At 36.8% G+C, this 20,075-nt stretch overlaps 1 protein-coding gene across 3 annotated transcripts in view; it reads right to left on the reverse strand.

The window, feature by feature from the left end:
• LRRC7 (leucine rich repeat containing 7) overlaps positions 1-20,075 on the reverse strand; it is a gene marked incomplete at both ends in the record, with an annotated part of 319,842 nt that overhangs the window by 102,661 nt on the left and 197,106 nt on the right. For all 3 annotated transcript variants that reach the window (XM_084242632.1, XM_084242631.1, XM_084242630.1), the window contains 2 exons: positions 4,781-4,925; positions 10,654-10,728. In XM_084242632.1, the coding sequence (XP_084098758.1) occupies positions 4,781-4,925; positions 10,654-10,728 (220 nt within the window). The remainder of the gene's footprint in view (positions 1-4,780; positions 4,926-10,653; positions 10,729-20,075) is intronic.

Here is a 20,075-nt window from a genome sequence, read left to right on the forward strand (position 1 = left end):
ACCTCAATTATTTTGAGAACTTCTTAAAGACAAGAAGTACGTCATAAAAAGTCTGAAATAGTTGTTGCACTTTGAATTTCAGTATGCTCAGTTACATAGTCTCCAGGAGCACTCAGAATCTCTAGTAGAGAGAAATGTAATTTCCACTGAACTGCTATGAGAAAATACCTACAATATTTAGAGCTTAGTACAACACCTTTTTACCCCAGGATACACAGCTAACAACAGCAGCTCCTGAGAGAGAGGACAATTCGCATTGGGGTAACTGAAGTTTTGAATTGGAACACCCACTGCTGTATTCATCCAGGTTCAAGGGTGACTGAATCACTTCAGCTTCTCTAGAGAGTGTGTTAAAACATCAACCTTGGAAATATAAAAGAACCCCTGGGCTTGTTCCTTGGTTGTGAAAAGAAAGCAGGGGATTATGGATGACAGCTGCATTTTTTTTTAAAACTTGGTATTGCTGATCAGAGCATTGACAATGTTAACATTACTTGAAGGTTCACAAGAAGTTCTGGGTGGGTTGCATATGGCTGAGCAAACTCCATAAAACCAGGTCGCAAAACACTCTTTAAGAGAATTACAGTGCCCTGATCTGAAGTAGTGGTGAAGTCTTACAGTAGGTTAGGGACTAAGGCCAAAGGGCCAGATAACAGGATTTTTGTTTTTCTTTTAAGTAATTTGTTTACTTTTTAAATTGAGATAACATCAGGATCCTCAATTTTTTTTTTTTTTAAAGGATGGAGTAGTGGCTCTGACAATGGATGGAAGCGTCTACCGCTTTGAAGGTGGAAGCAACTTAGGTCTCCCTGTTTACTTCCATGCCTAAGGATTTAGAGAAACCTCATTTGTAGCATGGTTACTGTGTCACTCACACACTGCATCACAGGGATGCTTTTGGGCAGATTCTGGAGCTCCTGTAGGAATCTGATTATCCTTAGAGTGGAATTAAACCATCAATCTCACCCTCACTGGTCTTCAATACCTTCTCTTGCAGATAGTTTTTGAAAACATGTCTATTTCATATGTTTGGATCCTTCTACAAGGGTCAAAGATATTTTACCCTATTCCTTCTCTGTACTTGCAGCCTTCCTCAATTCCCCTTCTTATATCTTATACGCCCAGCTAAGTACTGAGGATTGTCTTCTATAATGATTTTGTTATTTATACATAAATATATCATTGGCAGCATTGAACTAATTATATAATCAGTACAAATTATGTAATTAATGAATTAATTTGCTATTCAATGGGGGTAATATGTACATGGATTTGCACTATGTAATAGAATTTTGTAAGTCAAATAGCTGTTTTCCTCAAATCTAAGATTATAATGATTATATTATCATAATAGTTCATATGACTGAGCACTTACTGTATGCCAGCTGCTGTGGTAAGCAAGTTTACATATATTAATTCATTTATTTCTTCAACTAATCCTATGATGCAAGTAATATTACTATTTCACTTAAATAGATGATGAAAACAGGCATAGAGAGATTTAGCAGCTTTTCTAAGTTCACATGGCTAGTGAGGGGGAAAAGTCACAATATGAATTCAGGCAACTTGACTACAAAAAATGTGTCCTTAGCCACAAAGTGAATAAGATTATTTTTGAAAATAAAAAGATTATATTCTCTTTTATTGTGTTTCCTTGCTACCCAAAGAAGTTGATTATTTAAACTCTATCTACAAGAGGAAACAAATCCTTTTCATTTCCTCTGCAAGGAAAGTGACTCAGCACGGAGGAAAGTTGAGTACATCACTCCATTCAAATAGTCCACAGCTGCAGCTGAACTGAAATAGATGTGAAGTAAAGGTTTTTATTTGAGATGCTATTTACCTTTATTAATACTGAAATTTCTTATCTTTTATTCTTTTAAGTGTATTAGTCCAATAGATAAATCATGCTCAATGAAGACAACAACATGCAATTTCCCATCCAATTACCATCAATGAATTATTTCAGGGCCTTAGAAGAAGTCCCCTATCCCTGATAGTTCCTTGACCATGAAGGGAATTTTTTTTTAATTTTTTAAAAGATTTATTTATTTATTTATATAAGAACCGGGGTACAAGCCAGATGCGTGGGAGGGTGAGAAGATTCACCAGAGACAGAGTGGGGAACAGAACAGGCAGACTGACGAAATACACTGAGGGGAGCAGCGGGTGAGACAGGAGAAGTCTGCTTCACCATGTGGGATTCTCACTGGCTGGCCGGGATTGAACCCGTGCTGCAGAGGCTGCGGACAGCTTTTTAGTGGGGTGCTCAACCACCTGTGCCACCAAGGAGGCCCATGAAGGGAATTCTTGAAGGAAAGTCAGTCATTCAACATGGATAATCAGGGTTTCTGGTAACTTTGCAGATGTGTAAGTAAAATTTCGCCTGAAATGTCAGTAGGATCCAGAGATAGTTGAGGATTTAGTAACTACAACAGAATTACTTTCTTAATTTGAGAACCAGATTCTAAATAAAAGTGTTAAATATATAATGCCACCTGCCTCTTCTAGTCTGTTTCATGACAGTCATGTAATTAATCTGATTTTCTCTATCACCTAAACGTGCTACCTTCCCCAGAAGTCTAAATTTCCTAATCTGTGTTCTTAAAGGGAGATATTTTGAAAACATAATTATGTCTTATTTCACTATGTGACATTGTTATTTCCAAGATTTCTAATTGGTTCTTTTTTATAACTACCTATTCTTAGTCATAGCCCCTGTTTTTGTTTTATAAGCTCTTATTATCCTTGTCAATGTTATTCTTTCTATTATGTATTTGAGGGTCTACTCAGGCTTAAGTCATCTGTTTACATAATGTGGTAACTTCAGTATTTGTTGGGGTGAAATTTCCTATTTATTTGAGGTTTTGTTTGTTAAAACATCAATTTTTCTTTGAAATTTTTGTTTGCAAGCTCATATGTGAGGGTTGATATTTTCTTCTAACCTATATTCACCCCTTCCTGTCTGGCAGTTTTTGGGTTACTGCCACCTACCCCCTACTTTTTGGAGTTCAGAACCAGGACTCACATTAGCAACATGGTGTTCACATCCCAAGTGAATATACAGATCCCATCCAAACTAGTTTGTGAATCTGTATCTATTCTGTCCTTCCACCCTACTTCCACATATTGTAGTCTTGTTCAAGCCCTCTTCATAGAAAAGGGGTCCCTGCTTCAATCCCTGTCAGCTCATATTTCCACATAGTGCTCTAAGGTTCTTTTATTTTCTTTTTCATGATGGGAATGGAATTTATGGCTGCTATTGTTATTTATGGCCTGGAGTCCATCAGGCCTGAGTCCTCACTGTACTATTTCTTGTCTAGTTCAGGTTCAGGTAGATGCTCAATCTTCTTAGCATTGTTAACTATCTTATGTATTGAACATTTAAGGAGTGCTTACCCTAGCAGGCACAGTTTTTAGTACTGTGGAGGCAATAACAAACAAAAATATGCATTTTGGGTATGTTACTTTTTTATTTTCATTGTGTGCTTGCAGTGGTATGTAGAGGTGATTTAGTAGGAGTGTAAGGTATGCATCTTCACTGGATGCCTGTATATGTCATCTCTATAAAGGATGTTTTTCCTAACCATTATACTTTTTTACCTTCTAGTACATAAAACAGTATGTCCTAAACACATCTGATTATAAGTTTCACCTAGGCTATTCTCTAAAAATATAGATGACAGGATATATCACAAACTTACTGCATTATAGTTTTCATAGAAACCACCTAGAAATGTGAAAGTGATAAAACCCTCAGTGAAGTTATAATGGAGCAAGTTAAAGAAATTCCATGATAAAATATATGTCTCTATAAATCAAAAGTCATCAGATGTAGAAAGAAAAGCTAGTCTGTTTTGTTAAAACTGTGTTTTCCATCATCCTGAAAGAATGGTAAAATTGAAGGCAATAAAATATTGAAAAATTCAGGAAACTGCATGTCTCCTAGCTTCCCACCATCCAGACTCTCTAGATTGTGTCTCAATTTTTAGGAGCATTAATAAGCTTGAGAGCATATGACACATCTAATTAAAAAACTGTATATTCCCAAATTAAGTAATTTGATAATTACCCTCTTGAGTCCTCTCACAATAAGATAGCTACACAAAAGTTTACTCATTATTTAATGAGTTTACTCATTAGATTATTCCATTATTTGATTCATATAATTTGTTTATAAATGGATTGAGCACTTAATATATACTAAGAGACAAATTATCTGACCTTATGAATCTTAGCAGCATATTAAGATTATCTTTTTTAAAAAAATGGAACTAAAGTGTTTTATATTTATTATACTCCTTTATGTTATTCCTAGATTACAGCAATGTTATAACATTGAAAATATAATACAGCAACACTCTATGGATAGAAACTACTGCAATAATATAGTGATAAAAGCAGACACACATGAGTACAGATTAATCTAAATCTAAGATATATCCCTTATAATAACATGTTACCACTGAGTAGACCTGAAAAAAACATAAATTATCAATTTAGTAGTGTCACTTTAATAGACAAGTCAACTTTGCCTACTAAATTTGACTAGAGTTACCATTTCATTTTAAGATATATATATATAAAATGCCATCTTTTAGGGATACAAAGAAATTTAAGATATTGCTAAAATACTATTTTATGATCTTGAATAAAGAACTTGCTCATTTATTTATATTTGGCTAACAGTATACTCCCTACATCATTCAATAAATTATATTGCCAAAAAAGAAAATGATATATTTAATATAACATTTATGACAAGATATTATACTCTCACCTATAGAGTCAGGTAGCTGTTGCAACATATTAGATGACAGTAAGAGGTCCTCAAGGCCTTCACATCCAGAAATTTCCATGTCAACTGTTTCTATTCTGTTTTTGGACATATCCAGGTATACCAGCATCTTTAACTTCCCTATAGACTTGATGACATTGCAAAAACTCAGAGTTAGATGAGAAACTTTCATGAGACATTTTTAAAGTTATAAAAACCACAATACTATAAGATTAATTTTAAAAGCAACTAACAATGCCAGGCATTGTGATGACATGGAGAAATTATAACCTTCATCAGTGCTAGTGGTAATGTAATTTTGTGCTACCATTTTGGGAAACGGTTTGTCAGTTGCTCAAAACATTAAATATTGCCATGTGATCTGGCATATCAAAAATGAAACATATGTCTATAAAAATACTTAAACAAATGTTCAAAGCAGCATTATTCATAACAGCTGAAGAGTGGAGACAACCAAAATGTCCTTAATTGATGAATAATGTGATACATCCATATGTTAGAATATTATTTGGCAATAAAAAGTAGTAAAGCACTGTTAGATGCTTACAAAATAAACCAACCTTGAAAACAAATGCAAAGTGAAAGAAGTCAGTCATCAATGGCCATAAATGGTATGATTCCATTTAGACAAAGAGGCAGACTTATGGAGACAGAAAGTAAATTGGGGGCACCAGGATCTCTTTGGGGTACTGAGATTGTTCGAAAACTAGATTGTGGTGATGGCTGTACAACGATGTGAACATTCTGAAAATCACTGAATTGTGTACATTAAATGGGTTGAATTTTATGCTATATGAATTGTATCTCAAAACTGTAGTTTAAAGAAAGCACAATGATTTTCTTGAAATTGTGGAATTAAGTTCAGTGTGTGTTGATATGTTGATTCTTACAATTTCAAATGTATAAGAAAGGTTTAAACTGTGATTTGGACTTTATCCTGCTAAGCAGATTCAGTATCTCATTCATTCAATGGTTGTTTCTGAGAATCTTCTATGTCCCAGGACTTGGGTTATATGCTGGGGAACAATCATGAATAAATCAGCTAAATATGGGGAGAGACTTGTCATAATATAGACAAAGTAGTTAACCTTAAGGACTTTAAAGTTGGGAAGGAAATTGTTAAGTAAGCAAATATATAATATTAGATATCATACATATATAATATCACATTATATATACTATATATAATATTAGATATCATACATATATAATATCACATTATATATACTATATATATAAAACTCTGATATGTGCGATAAAAAAAGCAGGTAGGAAAACCATTGAAGCATAAGACCACAAATTGCTAGGAAGACAATGATTGTCAAGAAAAGGAGAAGCTGTACCGGCAAGAAAGGATAGCACATACATTCACAGATAAGTGTGAAAAGCATGACATGTTTGGCACATACATTCACAGAGAAGTGTGAAAAGCACGGCATGTTTGAGGAAGAACTGGAAATTAAGACTGAATATAGTGAAGTTAGGATTATAAGAAGTCCCTCTTAAAAGATTCTACATGTCATATGAGGAGATGTGAGCTCTATTTTAGAGGCAAGAAAATCATGCAAAGCTTTTAGGATGAGGAACAACATGATCAGAATTGTGCTTTGAAAAATAACTTCAGGGAATGAAAAAGGGAAGATTCCTAACTGAAGACAGAGATCCATTAGATAGATTGGGAAGCAGCTTACTGGAGGAGAGGAGAGGGATTTGAATGAAGGAAGCAATAGTGGGAAAGAAGAGGAGATGGATTAAAAAAAAAGTTGAAAGTGGATTAGATCAGTAACTGAGGACAGAGGAAGAATGAATTCTTATATTATTGGGCTAGGAATGAACAGGGATCACTTAGCTGGGACATGGACTACAGGACTTAGAGCAGGATAAAAGTTTTCATTTCCCTTTCTATTTGTGCAAATATGTCATATTTTGCAAATAAATATCCCACACATAATCATGTTGAGTGGTTCATCTGCTTGTCTGGTCTACCTGTGTATACTTCATTACATTGACTCTACATATACACTAGAGAATAAACAAATAATAAAGTTATTGTATATACACAAGCACACACTTGGCACTATATGAAACACTTTATAGTATTTGATTTGATACTTTATATCTTTACTATTCAAAATGTGATCTGAAGACCAGCATCACTGATAACATCTGGTAGCTTGTCAGAAATGCAGAATCTAAAACTCATTCCAGACCTACTGAATCAAGACAGCATTTAACACACATTAAACCTTAGAGGTTAAGTAATGTACATGTTCCAGTCCTTGGGAAGGAGAGACAAAGACAGAATTTTATGAGAGGGTATTCTTAGGATCAATACCAGTGGAGTGAAAGTCAGGGAAAAAAAGGAAACAGGATTGGGCAAATGACTACGTTGGGCTCTGATAAAATCCTGAGGAAGTCCTCAAGACCTCAGCTGACCTTTTAAGGAGCACTGAAATTGGGGCTGCTTTGCAGTTGACCTAAGAAGGGATAAAGGGGCCAGGGCTTTATACCCTTGCATTGATGGGCCATTGAATGCATGTCTTCTGGAACAGGAATATGACCCTGTGTAAGAAAGTTCTTTTCAGCTAGGCAATTCCAGAAGAGAGTGAAGAACGGCATGCAGCATGCCCAGAAGAAGCCAGAGGAGTGAGGTTCTTTTTTCCAGGAAGAAGATGCAAGGGGGTAGCTACTATAAGTAGTGTTCCAAAGTTACCTCATTAATAAGGGGAAGAGATAAAATTCAAACCCACTGTTACAGGATTACAAACTACAAAGCCTATTTGATTATATAGGAGTTCCTGACCTCTAACTCCCTGATGTATGAACTCAGCACATATCTCTGAACTCAGCCCTGCTTCCTCAGCACCAGGTGGAAAGGGAAAGGGAGTATGTACAGTTTTGAGGAGGCGAATAGTTGCTGGGCTAGGAATCCAGTGGATTGGATGAGTCAGGCCAGAGGGGTGAGTTTCTTCCCAGATGTGGAAATATATATCTTGGAAAACTACTGACACTTTACTTAAAGCTTCCCACTTTGAGGACCTATTATATTATTTTTGCTCATACTTCTCTTCTGGTGAGCAAGAAAAGAATGATGTGTATTTCTTTTTTTGTTCCTTTATCAAGAGAAAATTTTTCTCTTCTTTGAAGCTTCCTTTGTCAAAATCTCTAGCACAATCCAATATTTAGTGTGAAGTTTCTAAAGATGATTTTTGGAAGAAAAATAACACTTTGGTGTTTACTTTTGAGTCCTTTTAAAACATAACTTTGAAATACCTTAGAAAGGCAATAGTAACCTGGGGTGATAAAGGCCTTTATGGCAAATGTTTCAGAGTCCTCGAGTATATTGAATGTTGCTTTAATATCCCTCTAGGCATGAAGGGGTCTATAAGAAAGCAGTGGACAACGAATAAAAAGAGTGAAAGGCATCACAAGAAAAAGAAGATACTGGGCTTTGTTTAAAAATAAACATGGTCCAGAGCACAGGAGACTGAGATGATGGTGCACGGGTGCGCTGGTGAAGGAAACTCTATGGGGGCTATGCCTGAGGGAGTGGGTAGAAGCAAATATTGTTTAAAGATGAACAATGATGTAAAAAATAAATAAAAATGAGAGATTAAAAAAATAAACATGGTCCAATACATTGCTTAGTCATATTTTCATTGACTGAACTTAGAGCGATGGTCACAAGATAGAGAAATGCAAAAGACTAATTGTTTGGTCATTATCTATTTGATTCTCTGATCTATGAACAACAGAGTGGAAAAATAACAGCCCAGATTTCCAAAGGCATTTGTAGCTTGGTATATAACATAAGCTAATAATAAAATGAGCTTGCTTTCCCCCCTTTACCTCACGACACTAAATATTTAGGATTAATTATTCTGTGATACTGGTAAACATGAGCTGGAAATTGCATTCACGATTAACCTTTCAAAGTCATGTGTTCATAGGTAATTGTATAACAACTATTTGCCATGCAACATTTGGAAAGCCATGTGTATTTATGGCAGGAAGATGTGAGATAATCTCAAGAAGAGAGAAGCAAAATGTGAAGTTCAAGCATAGTAACTATAGTAAGTTTTCTACTTAGTGTCAGTGGTATATGTGAAAAATGTACTTTCAAAATAGGCAAATTGGCCGCATTATCTATTTTATAGAAAATTGCCTCATTACCTTTCCATTTAAATAATCATTTATTAAGGTATGTGAGGTATGAGTTGATTTGCAAGACTGTATTTGGGAAAGTAACAATTATAAATAATAAAGTGAAACCAAATTCTAATTTGTGCCTTCTATTGATTCTATAGAGAGATGCATTTTGGAACAGCATAGTAAACAATAACTTCTGGAGCTGAATTGAATTACAGTTCCAATATTTATTGGCTGTGTGACCTTGGATCAGTTACTCTGTTTCAGTTTTCTCACCTTCTCAACTTTATGTTGTTGCTATGAATCAATGTTTGGAAACAATCTAGATAGTGTCTAGCCCATGAAAAATGCCATGTAAGTGTTTTAGAATAAATAAATATATTGAAGAAGCAGGTTTAAACTTTTCCAACTTGATATACATTTTGACTCCTCAATCTATGCACAGGGCATTAGTGATTGTCTTACTTGGCTTGCCGCAGGACTGTGTACATCTTGAATATGGAACAAACCATGCTTTACTATGTGTTGTGGAATCCAGATCTGTCTCTCCTGTTATATGAGTCAAATATATTCAAGGTCATTGAATGTATTATCTTTGTAGTCTTGACATTAGCACAGTTTCTGGTTCGCAGATGTGTATTTGTAAACAGTTTTTGTATTAATTAATAAATAGAAGATGTGAATGCTTTTCTGTTTTGAGTGTGTTGACAGTAGAAAAATATTCCTTTGATGAGAAGAAAATATCTTTTCCCTAATATTTTGCCAATTTCCTTTTTCATATGATGTTATGCCTGTTCAAAAGTCAATAAGCTTCTTGTTCTTGTTGCTTTTGCTAACATTTTAAGACATTTTTAATGTCAATTTAAAGTGAAATAAAATTGGCTTTGGGAAAATACATACAAATCTCACTGGCTGAAGAATTATTATAATTTCAGCTGCCCTGGTTATTTAACACAGCACAGGGAGTTTGGAGTTGGCCATCGGGACCTTCCTTGTGGTTGGTGTGTATGAGGGTGTGCATGCATGTGTAAGTGTGTGCATATGCTTATTTGTGGGCATGCTATTAGTGGCAGCCTTGTTTTATGAGAAGTCACTCTATTGAATGGGAAAAGTAGGCATAATCACACTCAGTGAGTTTACAGGTAAGCCTACCACTGGATTGACTGTGTATGAGTTAAGGAAAAATTTTGACTCTTTGTTAAATTTCAGGTTTTTTTTTTTTAACACTTTATGATCCTTGCCATTTAAAAGTTCAAATGGATTCTGTCAGAAATTCCCTGAATCTGAGATTTTTATTTTGTGGAAGAGTGCTAACAATTTGAGCAGAAACCATTAATCTAGCTACCTATAACGATAAGGTTGAGTTTGCAAAAAGTAAGACTTGATATTATATGTAGCATCTTTTTTAAAAAATAAAACAATATGAAATTTATAGCTTTAAAGAAAAACAGTAAATGCAGAGAGGTGAGGAAAAAAATACACTCCTAAGAGGAGAAAAATCTTTCATACATTTTATATATCCAGCACACTCACAAAAGGTATATGAAATATTAAGAAACAAATCAATGAAAATACTTGGTGTGTGAACACTCCTAACAAATGTCATTTTGAAATGCAGACACTGAGATTTATGATTAGTCATTATCAGTTGCAATTAATATATAACATAGATGACAGACAACATGGAATAATAAAAACTTACATACCCCAGGTAGCACTTGCAATGCATTATTATCCATCCATAACTCCCTTAAGTTTTGTATTTGATCCAGAACTTCAGGCTGGGAGGCAGAAAGAAAGGAGAGAGAAGAAAACCAAATTAATCTTCTCTTATCCCAAATATAAGATATGCCTTGGATCTTGAACTTAGATAATCTAGTATTAATGCTCTAAGAAGTTCCAAATTTAATAGACCACCAACAAAATTAGTAGTTCCTAAGAAAGCCAACGCGGAAGTGATGTGGAAACAATCAGAACAACAATAATAATAATAAAAATGTTATTCTCTTAACACCTTACAATGATGTCATATGTACTAACACTGTAATAATTCTGATGGATTGAGATTTTTATGTTTTGGCATTGTAAAGACCCTCACTGGTGGAAAGACAGGTTGTTACAAAGCACTCACATTTTTAGGAGGACACTGATAGACAGAAAAGGCAAGAACTGATAAAACCTGGCTGTAGTGGCAGGAAGGGACAGAGCAGGATCTCTCGGATTCGAGCAGACAGGGTAAAGGAGGAAAGAGTCCTGGAGTCCTCAGCAACTTTCTGCAGGCTTTTATTGGGATTTACCAGGTACATGGCAGACAGGGGTGCTGGAGGGCCTGGGAGGCTGGCAGGCCTCCCAGTCCCCAGAGAGTCTTCACTCTTTCTGGGCTCTCTGACTTTCTCTTGTGGCCTTTACTTCTCTCTTTCATGCTCTTTCTGGTTTCTGCTCTTTCCCTCTGTTCCTCTGCCATCCCATAACACCACCCTTATAAGCAGTCTTAGCCCAGGTGAATCCCATCTACATCTGCCCACACCCTACTCCAGGTGCCCGCCATCAGGCATGCATTCAGGACCTCGAGGATCCATCTCTATCCTAATGGTGGGAGGGCAGAAAAGCCTGATACCTTTTATTTACCCTATACAGGGTGTGCAGAGGTCCCTCCTAAATTGAAAGGAACTGACCTTGATAATATACCTTGGAAAGTGGCTAAATACAGACACCAAATTTCACACTAAGTTTGAAGCAATTTGTGATGCTTATGGACCTTACATCATTATGCTGAAAGTTAACCCAGGATAGGCAGAGAGGGAATGCTGCTCTGAAAAGCAGCCTTTTCCTCCCTGAAGCCAGGAACTCTCTGGTCTAGACCCCTCCTGTAGGGGCAGGAAGACACACTGCAAGATCTCTATGATTGAAGCAGACAGGTGAAGGAGGAGTCTTGGAGCCCTCGGTGGCTTTTTCAGGGTTTTATTTGGTTTATTATGTACACCGCTGGCCAGCAGGCAGGCAGGCAGGGGTGGGGGTGGGGGGTGGGTCTGGGTCTGGGGGTGGGGGTGGGTCTGCGGGAGGCAGGTAGGCCTCCCAGCCCCCAGCGAAGCTTCATTCTTTCTGGGCTCTCTGGTGGTCTCTCGTGGTCTCGTGCTCTCTCTTCTGCTTCTCTTTCCCGATCTCTTCTGGTCATCTGTTTGCGTGATGCCGCTCTTATGCCCTCATAAGTCCCATCTCAGCCCCGGTAAATTCCACCTACCTATGCCCACACCCAACCCCAGGTGCCCGCCATCAGGCATGCATTCAGGACTGCAGGGATCTATCATCAGTCCTGATGGCAGGAGGGCAGAAAAGCCTGACAATTATTTACCCTACACACCCACTCTGCCTTATTAATTTCCAGAGTCTAGCTAAGAGTTTCTTTATCTTCTCCCTTTAAATACCAGTTAAAATATATGCTTATATAGTTGTAATGTGGATCACCCTCTTATAAATTCCTATTGTGGTTATTTATATTTGGATTGAGTCACAAGTGAAATCTTTCTACTTGTAGAAGTTAGCACTCTACAGAACCCAAGCCTGATAAAACAAATGAAGATTTGCAGCAATTATAGTCTAATTACTCTGTAAGTGTATTATAAGTTGCTTTTGAAGGGCAATGCTTGTTTTTTAATCACTATGTCCTCTTATCTCCACTGTTGTCAATGTATTTGTACTAGGTAGATTTTTATCATGTATGTGTGCAGTGACCTTACACACAAAACACCCAAGCACATGCAGGCATTATAGTACCATGATATGATAATAATGTCAGCAAGACCCACTTGCTTGATATCCCTTGGAAGGGCAGGAATGGGCACAGTGCAGTTTTTCTGATCCCGTGCAGACCGGGTAAAGGAGGAGTCAGAGTCCTCAGTGGTTTTTGCAGGTCTTTTATTGGGATTTACCCGGTACACAGCAGGCAAGGGTGCTGGGGGCCTGGGAGGCTGGCAGGCCTTCCAGCCCCCAGCAAATCTTCACTCTATCTGGGCTCTCTGGTGTTCTCTCTGCTTCTCTTCTTTTTTCGGCTTCCGTTAGTTCTTGGCTTCTACTGGCGTCCCTGTGAAGCCGCCCTTAAAAGCACAGTCTTAGCCCAGGTGAATCCCATCTACCTATGCCCACACCCTACTCCAGGTGCCCGCCATCAGGCATGCATTCAGGACCGCAAGGATCCATCATCTATCCTGATGGTGGGAGGGCAGAAAAGCCTGACATTTTACCTTACCCTACATCCCTTCACTTACTCATCAAGTAATGATTTGTTGAAATGTAGGGATGCCTGTTATATAAAAGTCACAATGCAGGATTGGAATCCAGTTACTCAAACCCAGTTCCTGCCTTGAAGTAAATGATGACTTAACTTGGGAAATAAAGCATAAAAATAGCTAAAACACAAGGCAGCATATGGGAGAAAAGAATATAGAGAAGTTCGAAGAAAAGGGTGAGAGATTCTGATCAAGGTGGGACACACAGTCATAATGAAACACTGCCTCCCAGCAGCAGGTCACACAAAGAGGACAGAAGTTGCTATTGCTACCAACATCACTATTGTTTGTGATGACCTTTTCCTGATTTCTCTGAATAAATTATCTGTCCAAGGCCACCTGAGTCCTGTGAGTTAGATTCCTTTTTACCATCCCAGGGAAGTGATTAAGGCTTAAGCTAATAAGTGCATTGTATTCCCCTGGCCACAGAGATTCACTGGAGGGTGAGAAGTTGATCCATTCAAAGCAGATAAAAAACAATGGATTTTGACTCGCATGTCTGTGGAAAAACTTTTGTTCTTTTTTTGGTGGGTTCAAAACTGGAAGGGTACTGGGAGCTTCAGGAATAAAAAAGGGGGGGTGAGAGTTTTGACTTTAAAAATGAATCTTGTTGGCATCATATTAAGCCACACCTGAAACTAGATTTTTTTGTTTTCTTCCAACAGAAACAATGAAACAAGATACAATCACAGTTCAATAAAAATTAGGACCATAATAGGAAAACCAGTGTATATTATAAAAAATTAGCAGAAAAGAATGAAATTGTATCAATGTTTCATTGGAATATGGTAACTGTGGGTGAGCAGGATACATCTTTGGGCAATCTGGAGGATTTCAGAAATTTCAGGGATTAGTCTCTGAAACCTTTAGTCTGAGATTGCAATGGAACAAAGTATTTTTTCCTGGGAGAAGTTTCAATGCACTTTAGAAAGTGCATTTTGCACTGGAATCAGGGACATGTGTAAGTAAGTGTGGGGAATTATTTTGAGTAGGAAAATAGAACCATTCACTTAGATGATAGGAAACAGGCAGTGAACTACTTTGCCTCTGTGCAAAACTGGGCAAAGATGGAAAACTTAAATCAATTGTAAGAAGCACACTGTGACGAGCAGAGGTTTTGAAGCAGAGGGCTGGGTGGCAATAGGCAAACCAGTGCCACTATCAGTTCTTATTAAAAATCTTCTAGCAATGGGCCTCCCTGGTGGCACAGGTGTTAAGTCTCAGCCCTACCAAGCTATCACCAGCCACTGCAGCATGAGTTCGATCCCCGACCAGGGAACTCACCCAATAGACCTCTCCTGCCTGGCTCACTTCTCCCCTTTAGGACAATTGATAGAGTTGCATACTAGGTAAATTCAACATAACCTTAGATGTATGTAATGAGACAGATTAATATAGACGCTCTGCCTGAGCATTATCCAGAACAGACTAGATTATGCTGTGGTAACAAATTTACACTGGGATTTCAGTGTGGCTCACTTCTCTCTCCTGCGATATGTCCAAGGGTTTCTGCACCATGATCTTGTATTTCCACCATTTCAAGACTTTCAAAAGAGCTACAGCAAGGAAGAGAAAGTATGGGAAACTAGTTGCTCCTCTTAAAAATCTTGGGCCAGAACTGACAATTATCAATTCTGCTTACAGTTCATTGTCTAGAACCATTTACATGGCCTTGACTTAAGTTCAAGGACAGCTGGGAAATGTAAGAGGGGTTCATGGAAAATTTGAACAGTCCTCCTGCTACACAGGACACTGTGTGAAGAAAATAATAATAAGAATGCATACACTGCATTTCTAGAATGAAATTATCCCTTAATTCAGTAAGTACCTGTTAAACATCTTCCAAGTTCTAGGCACTGCACTAGAATCATGCTTGGTATGGTCTCTATGCTCAAGAAATGCACGGTCTATTTGTGAAGCAAGCATTCAAAGAGTAATTGCATGCTATTAAGGAACACAAAAGAAGGAGACCTGTGTGCCTTAGTCATGACTGAGTCCAGACAAGGACTCATAGCTGAGATGAAAAGGAGTTGGTCAATTGGAGGGAAGACAGGGAAGAGAGGAACATGGCAGTCAGAAACAGTGTTGTGAAATAGTATGATGTGTGGGGACAGGAGGCAGTTTGTTTTCTTGGAGAGTTAAGTTTGGGACAGAGTAGATGTGGTAGGAAGTGAGGTTTTTAAAGCAAGAATGGGGTCTATGAGAGCCTCATGTTTTGTTAGGGAGATAGGACTTTATTGCATGGGTGAATGAATAAGTCTTTAAAAAAGACTTATTTATACATACAAGAACTGGGGTGTAGGCCAGAGGTGTGGGTGTGTGTCAGAGGATTCACCGGAGTGGGGAGCAGAAGAGGTGAATCTACTGAGATACATGACTGAGGGGAGAAGTGGGCCAGGCAGGAGAGGTCTATTGGGTGAGTTCCCTGGTCGGGGATCGAACTCATGCTGCAGTGGCTGGTGATAGCTTGGTAGGGCTGAGACTTAACACCTGTGCCACCAGGGAGGCCCATTGCTAGAAGATTTTTAATAAGAACTGATAGTGGCAGATTGATGTTTTATGTGACTTTATCTTGGTGGTGAGAAAGAAGAGAATAAAAAAATACTTATTAGAGGTAGTTGTGAAAGATAATAATGAAAGAGAAGATTCTGGATTCAGGTGATGTTTAGAAGATGAAAACAGTAGGACCAGTGACTGGCTATGAGGGTGAGAGAGTGGGATCATCCATGCCTCTCAGTTTCCCAGCACATGATGGTTCCAGGAGTGGAGATGCATAGTATTAAGGCAGAGGCAGATATTTGAAAGAAACCACATTCCATTTTGATCATGATTAACTTTAGATTCTTGTGAGATACAGTAGAGATGCCAAGGAATCAGCTGGCTATTAAAATCTGAGGCTGAGGGAATAGGTCTGAATTGAGGATACAGATTCAGTATTTTCTGGAACTAGAAACCCACTAGAGATGCAGCTGACTTAGAAAGGAACCCTGGGGAACATAAGCACTTAAAGGCTGAAAACAGGAGAGCAACGTACAGGAGAGCTATGAAGGGATGGAGTTCAGGGGAGTAGGAGGTTATTAGAGTTCATCAAATAGAGGTATGTTAGGACCCCAAGCAAGTTAACAAGAATAATACACACAGGAGACGTGTCAGATGAAATGACACTGAACACCTACACTCATTTTAGGAAATAGTGCAACATCGGCGAATCCTTGATACTTAGCAGTCTACCTGTTGCAAAAAAATAACAGTAGTGACACTTAAAGGTCATAAAGATGTATTGCAAAACAGAAATAACTTTTGAATCACAAAAGACACCTTCTGGAAAAAAAAAAAAACAGCTACTTCTCTTCAGAGTGATCTCCATGTAATTCAGAATTCAAATTCTTTGAAAGCCAATAATTAGTATCTGTTATATAAGATATTCATTCTCCATTAAACTGCATTATGCCCAATTTTGAACAGAAAATAACAGAGAAATTATGCAACATGTCTGCAAATTCAGCTGCATCAAATATGAAATTAAATTATCAAGTGAACATGAAAGTCAGTAAATTATAAGGCAGGTCATTATGCCTTATGTCATTATGTTAAAATACTTCAGTGTGTATTTAAAAATTGTCAATTTTAAAAAAAATTTTAAATTGTTAAAATTGCCAATTTTTTCTGTGTGAAGGCCATTTTGTCATGTTTTTGGTACTAAGACTAGCTTGTTAAAGGCAGGCAAGAGCCAAATCAAGACAAGAGTCATTCCTAGTTGAGTTCCAAAGTTACCCTGTCTTCAATTTGCAGCAGTTAGGAAGTTCTAAAAATCACTACTGCATCCCTACCACCTGACCTTATAGATGCTAATAAATATTTGTTAAATGAAAAAAGAAAAAGGTTATCATTGTCAGTGCAAGATTTCAATCATATTGTGCTTTAATTCTCTCACTAGAGAAGTAGAAACCCTTATACACATCCTTCTTTATTACTTCACTTCACAGTAACATTATGTACATCGTTAATAGTGGTTGTGTGACACATCATAGACTTTTAAACTGCATTTTGAGGGATGTAAATGTTTAAAACATTGTTAGAGTTTCACAGGTATTTGAAATTGAATTTGAATTATTACTTATGCATATTTGAAATCAGTTTTAATGTAAGAATTCTGTTATAATTTTTATTATATCTTGAATATTTTTTCCTTTACTTTTGCAATATATTCTAGAATCTACACCAGTTATGCATGCATTCTTGACTAAGGGTTAAATCAGAACACAAATGGTATTAAGTACTGCTGGATATTTATTACCTTTCTTTTACTCCATCCTACAGAAACATCCTACTCCATCCTTGTAAAATAATTTATAATGTTTTGTATCATCCATCTCTAAACCTGGTTAATCTAACATTTATTATCAAATAAAGATAATAGTAAGAAACAAAACCTAACAAATTTTAGTACTTCCCATTAACAGTATTAGAGTGAATATTGGTATTATTTCTTTTTTAAAACTGAAATATTTTTATTGAGGTAACATTGGCTTACAACACTTTATGTTTTAGAATGGTATAGATTCACACTGCTTCAAATGTATGTTACCACACCACACCTACCACCAAAGCACCAATAATCCTCCACCATAGCCCACTGGGCCCCCCAATTTTTTGCTCTTTAAGCCCACCCTCCTGATCTGTAGCCTAAGTTCTGCAGTCAGATTTCTAGTGTTTGTTTTGGTTTACTTTTGTCTGTTCTTCTGGGTTTTTTTTTTCCTGTATATTTAACATATAAGTGAAATCACAGTATTTGTCTTTCTCCTCTGACTTATTTAGCTTAGCATAATCCTCTCCACTTCCATCATGATGCAAATGGAAACATTTCATTTTTTTTTAAATAATAAATTTTATTTTTATATTCCCCATACAATTGCAACCCCCCCATTCTGACCCCAATCCCTCCCCTCCCGCCCCCCACCCCCCAAGAAGTGTCTCTGGTTCATAGTTTTTTGTTGATTTTGATTTTCACTTTCTTATAGTTATTCATTTTCCTGGTCCCTTATTTAAGTTTTCTAGATTCCTGCTATGAGTGAGACCATCCGGTATTTTTCTTTTTCTTTTTGGCTTATTTCGCTGAGCATGATCCCTTCCAGCGCCATCCATGTTGCTGCAAATTGCATGAGTTTATCTTTTTTGAATGCTGAGTAATATTCCATGGTATATATGTACCACATCTTCTTGATCCAGTCATCTATTTTTGGGCATTTGGGCTGTTTCCAAAGCTTAGCTATTATAAATAGTGCTGCTATAAACATAGGGGTGCAGGTGTTCTTTGGAATTGATGTTTCTGTGTCCTTTTTTTGTAGTAGTATCTCTCTCTCACTAAATTATCTATCTATATCTATCTATCTATCTATCTATCTATCTATCTATCTATCTATCTATCAATGATCTATCTATCTATCCCACACCTTGATTCACTCATCTGTTGTTTGACACTTAGGATGTTTTCAAAACTTCACTAATGCAAACAGTGCTGCAATGAACATAGGAGTCCATATATACCTTTGAATAAGTGTTTTGGTTTTCTCTGGGTATATATTTAGCAGTAGAATTGCTGGATTACATGGTAGATCTACTTTTAATGAAGGACATAATATCTATTGATAAATACTCTAACTGGCCACTTTGGAAAATTTAGCAAGTACTAAACATGACTTTTTTTTATAACCTTAAGTCCAGGACTCTATGGGATTAGATGCATGTGCATGTGAGGGAGGGAAAACTCAAGAGTATTTTAATATGACCTGTGAAAGATGTAGATATTGCTGAATGGAGAGAGAAGCATGTTTCAGAGGTAAACACTCGGGTAAAAATTTAGTAGTACACAAAGTCAAAGATAAGGCTAAATGAGATGAAGAAAATAATATTACTATATCTGACCAAATACTTTATAATAACTATAGAAGAATAAAACCAATTATTTAGTTGGTTAGATTTTAAAAGTTCAGTGTTTCCATGTGTGTTTAAAGCTCTTTAAAAGTCTCAGCTTCACTTTTCTCTTCACAAATTTTATCATATGAACTATGCTAATAAATTTATATATTTTTATTGGTCTTATATAACAGTAGAGTGAGCTATTCACCAGCATATATTAATCTTCCAATATAGTTCTACATCAGTACACCCAAATTATTCTTATGGTACTGTGCTGTTTCCTTATTAACCCCCATTCCAGGGCTAATTGATGCTATGCAATTTAGCAAAATTATAATATTTTGCAATCTACAAAGATCAAGGTTATATAATTTGAAATTACATGCTCAGTTGTTTGCTTGTCATTGTAAAAAATTTGGTGTTTTATCAGATAAATTTTTCATTAATTACAAATGTGTAATGAGGTTTAAGGCTGTAACTCAAGCTGATTTGTATTGAATCAACTTTCGATGAAATATTTCCTTTTGTATGTATCTTGCTTAATATTTATAATTCTGGAACTCCCTAAGAGTTGTTTGCGATAATTTCACCTTACCTACCTACCTTTCTTTTCAACCACATTTTCGTGACTCTCTCACAGTTTTTATTACAGTCACTGTTCACATCATATTCCTTCCTGCATGCTCTTCTGCCGAAGATGTCCGTCCTCCTTCTCTTTTCCTTATTAACTTCCACTCATCATTTAGATTTCAATTCCAGATAATTTCTTCAAGGAGAAGCCTTTTGTGGCCAAACTCCATTAGCAACTTCTCCACATTTGTCATGACTGGAATTTTTCATGGTGGAGTGTACTTGATTAATATGCTTCCCTGATTAAACTGAAAACTCATGAGGTCAGGGACTATCATGTTTTCACTTTTGTA

The sequence above is a fragment of the Talpa europaea genome (assembly GCF_964194135.1).
Source record: "Talpa europaea genome assembly, chromosome: 9".
In the NCBI taxonomy this organism is placed as follows: domain Eukaryota; kingdom Metazoa; phylum Chordata; class Mammalia; order Eulipotyphla; family Talpidae; genus Talpa; species Talpa europaea.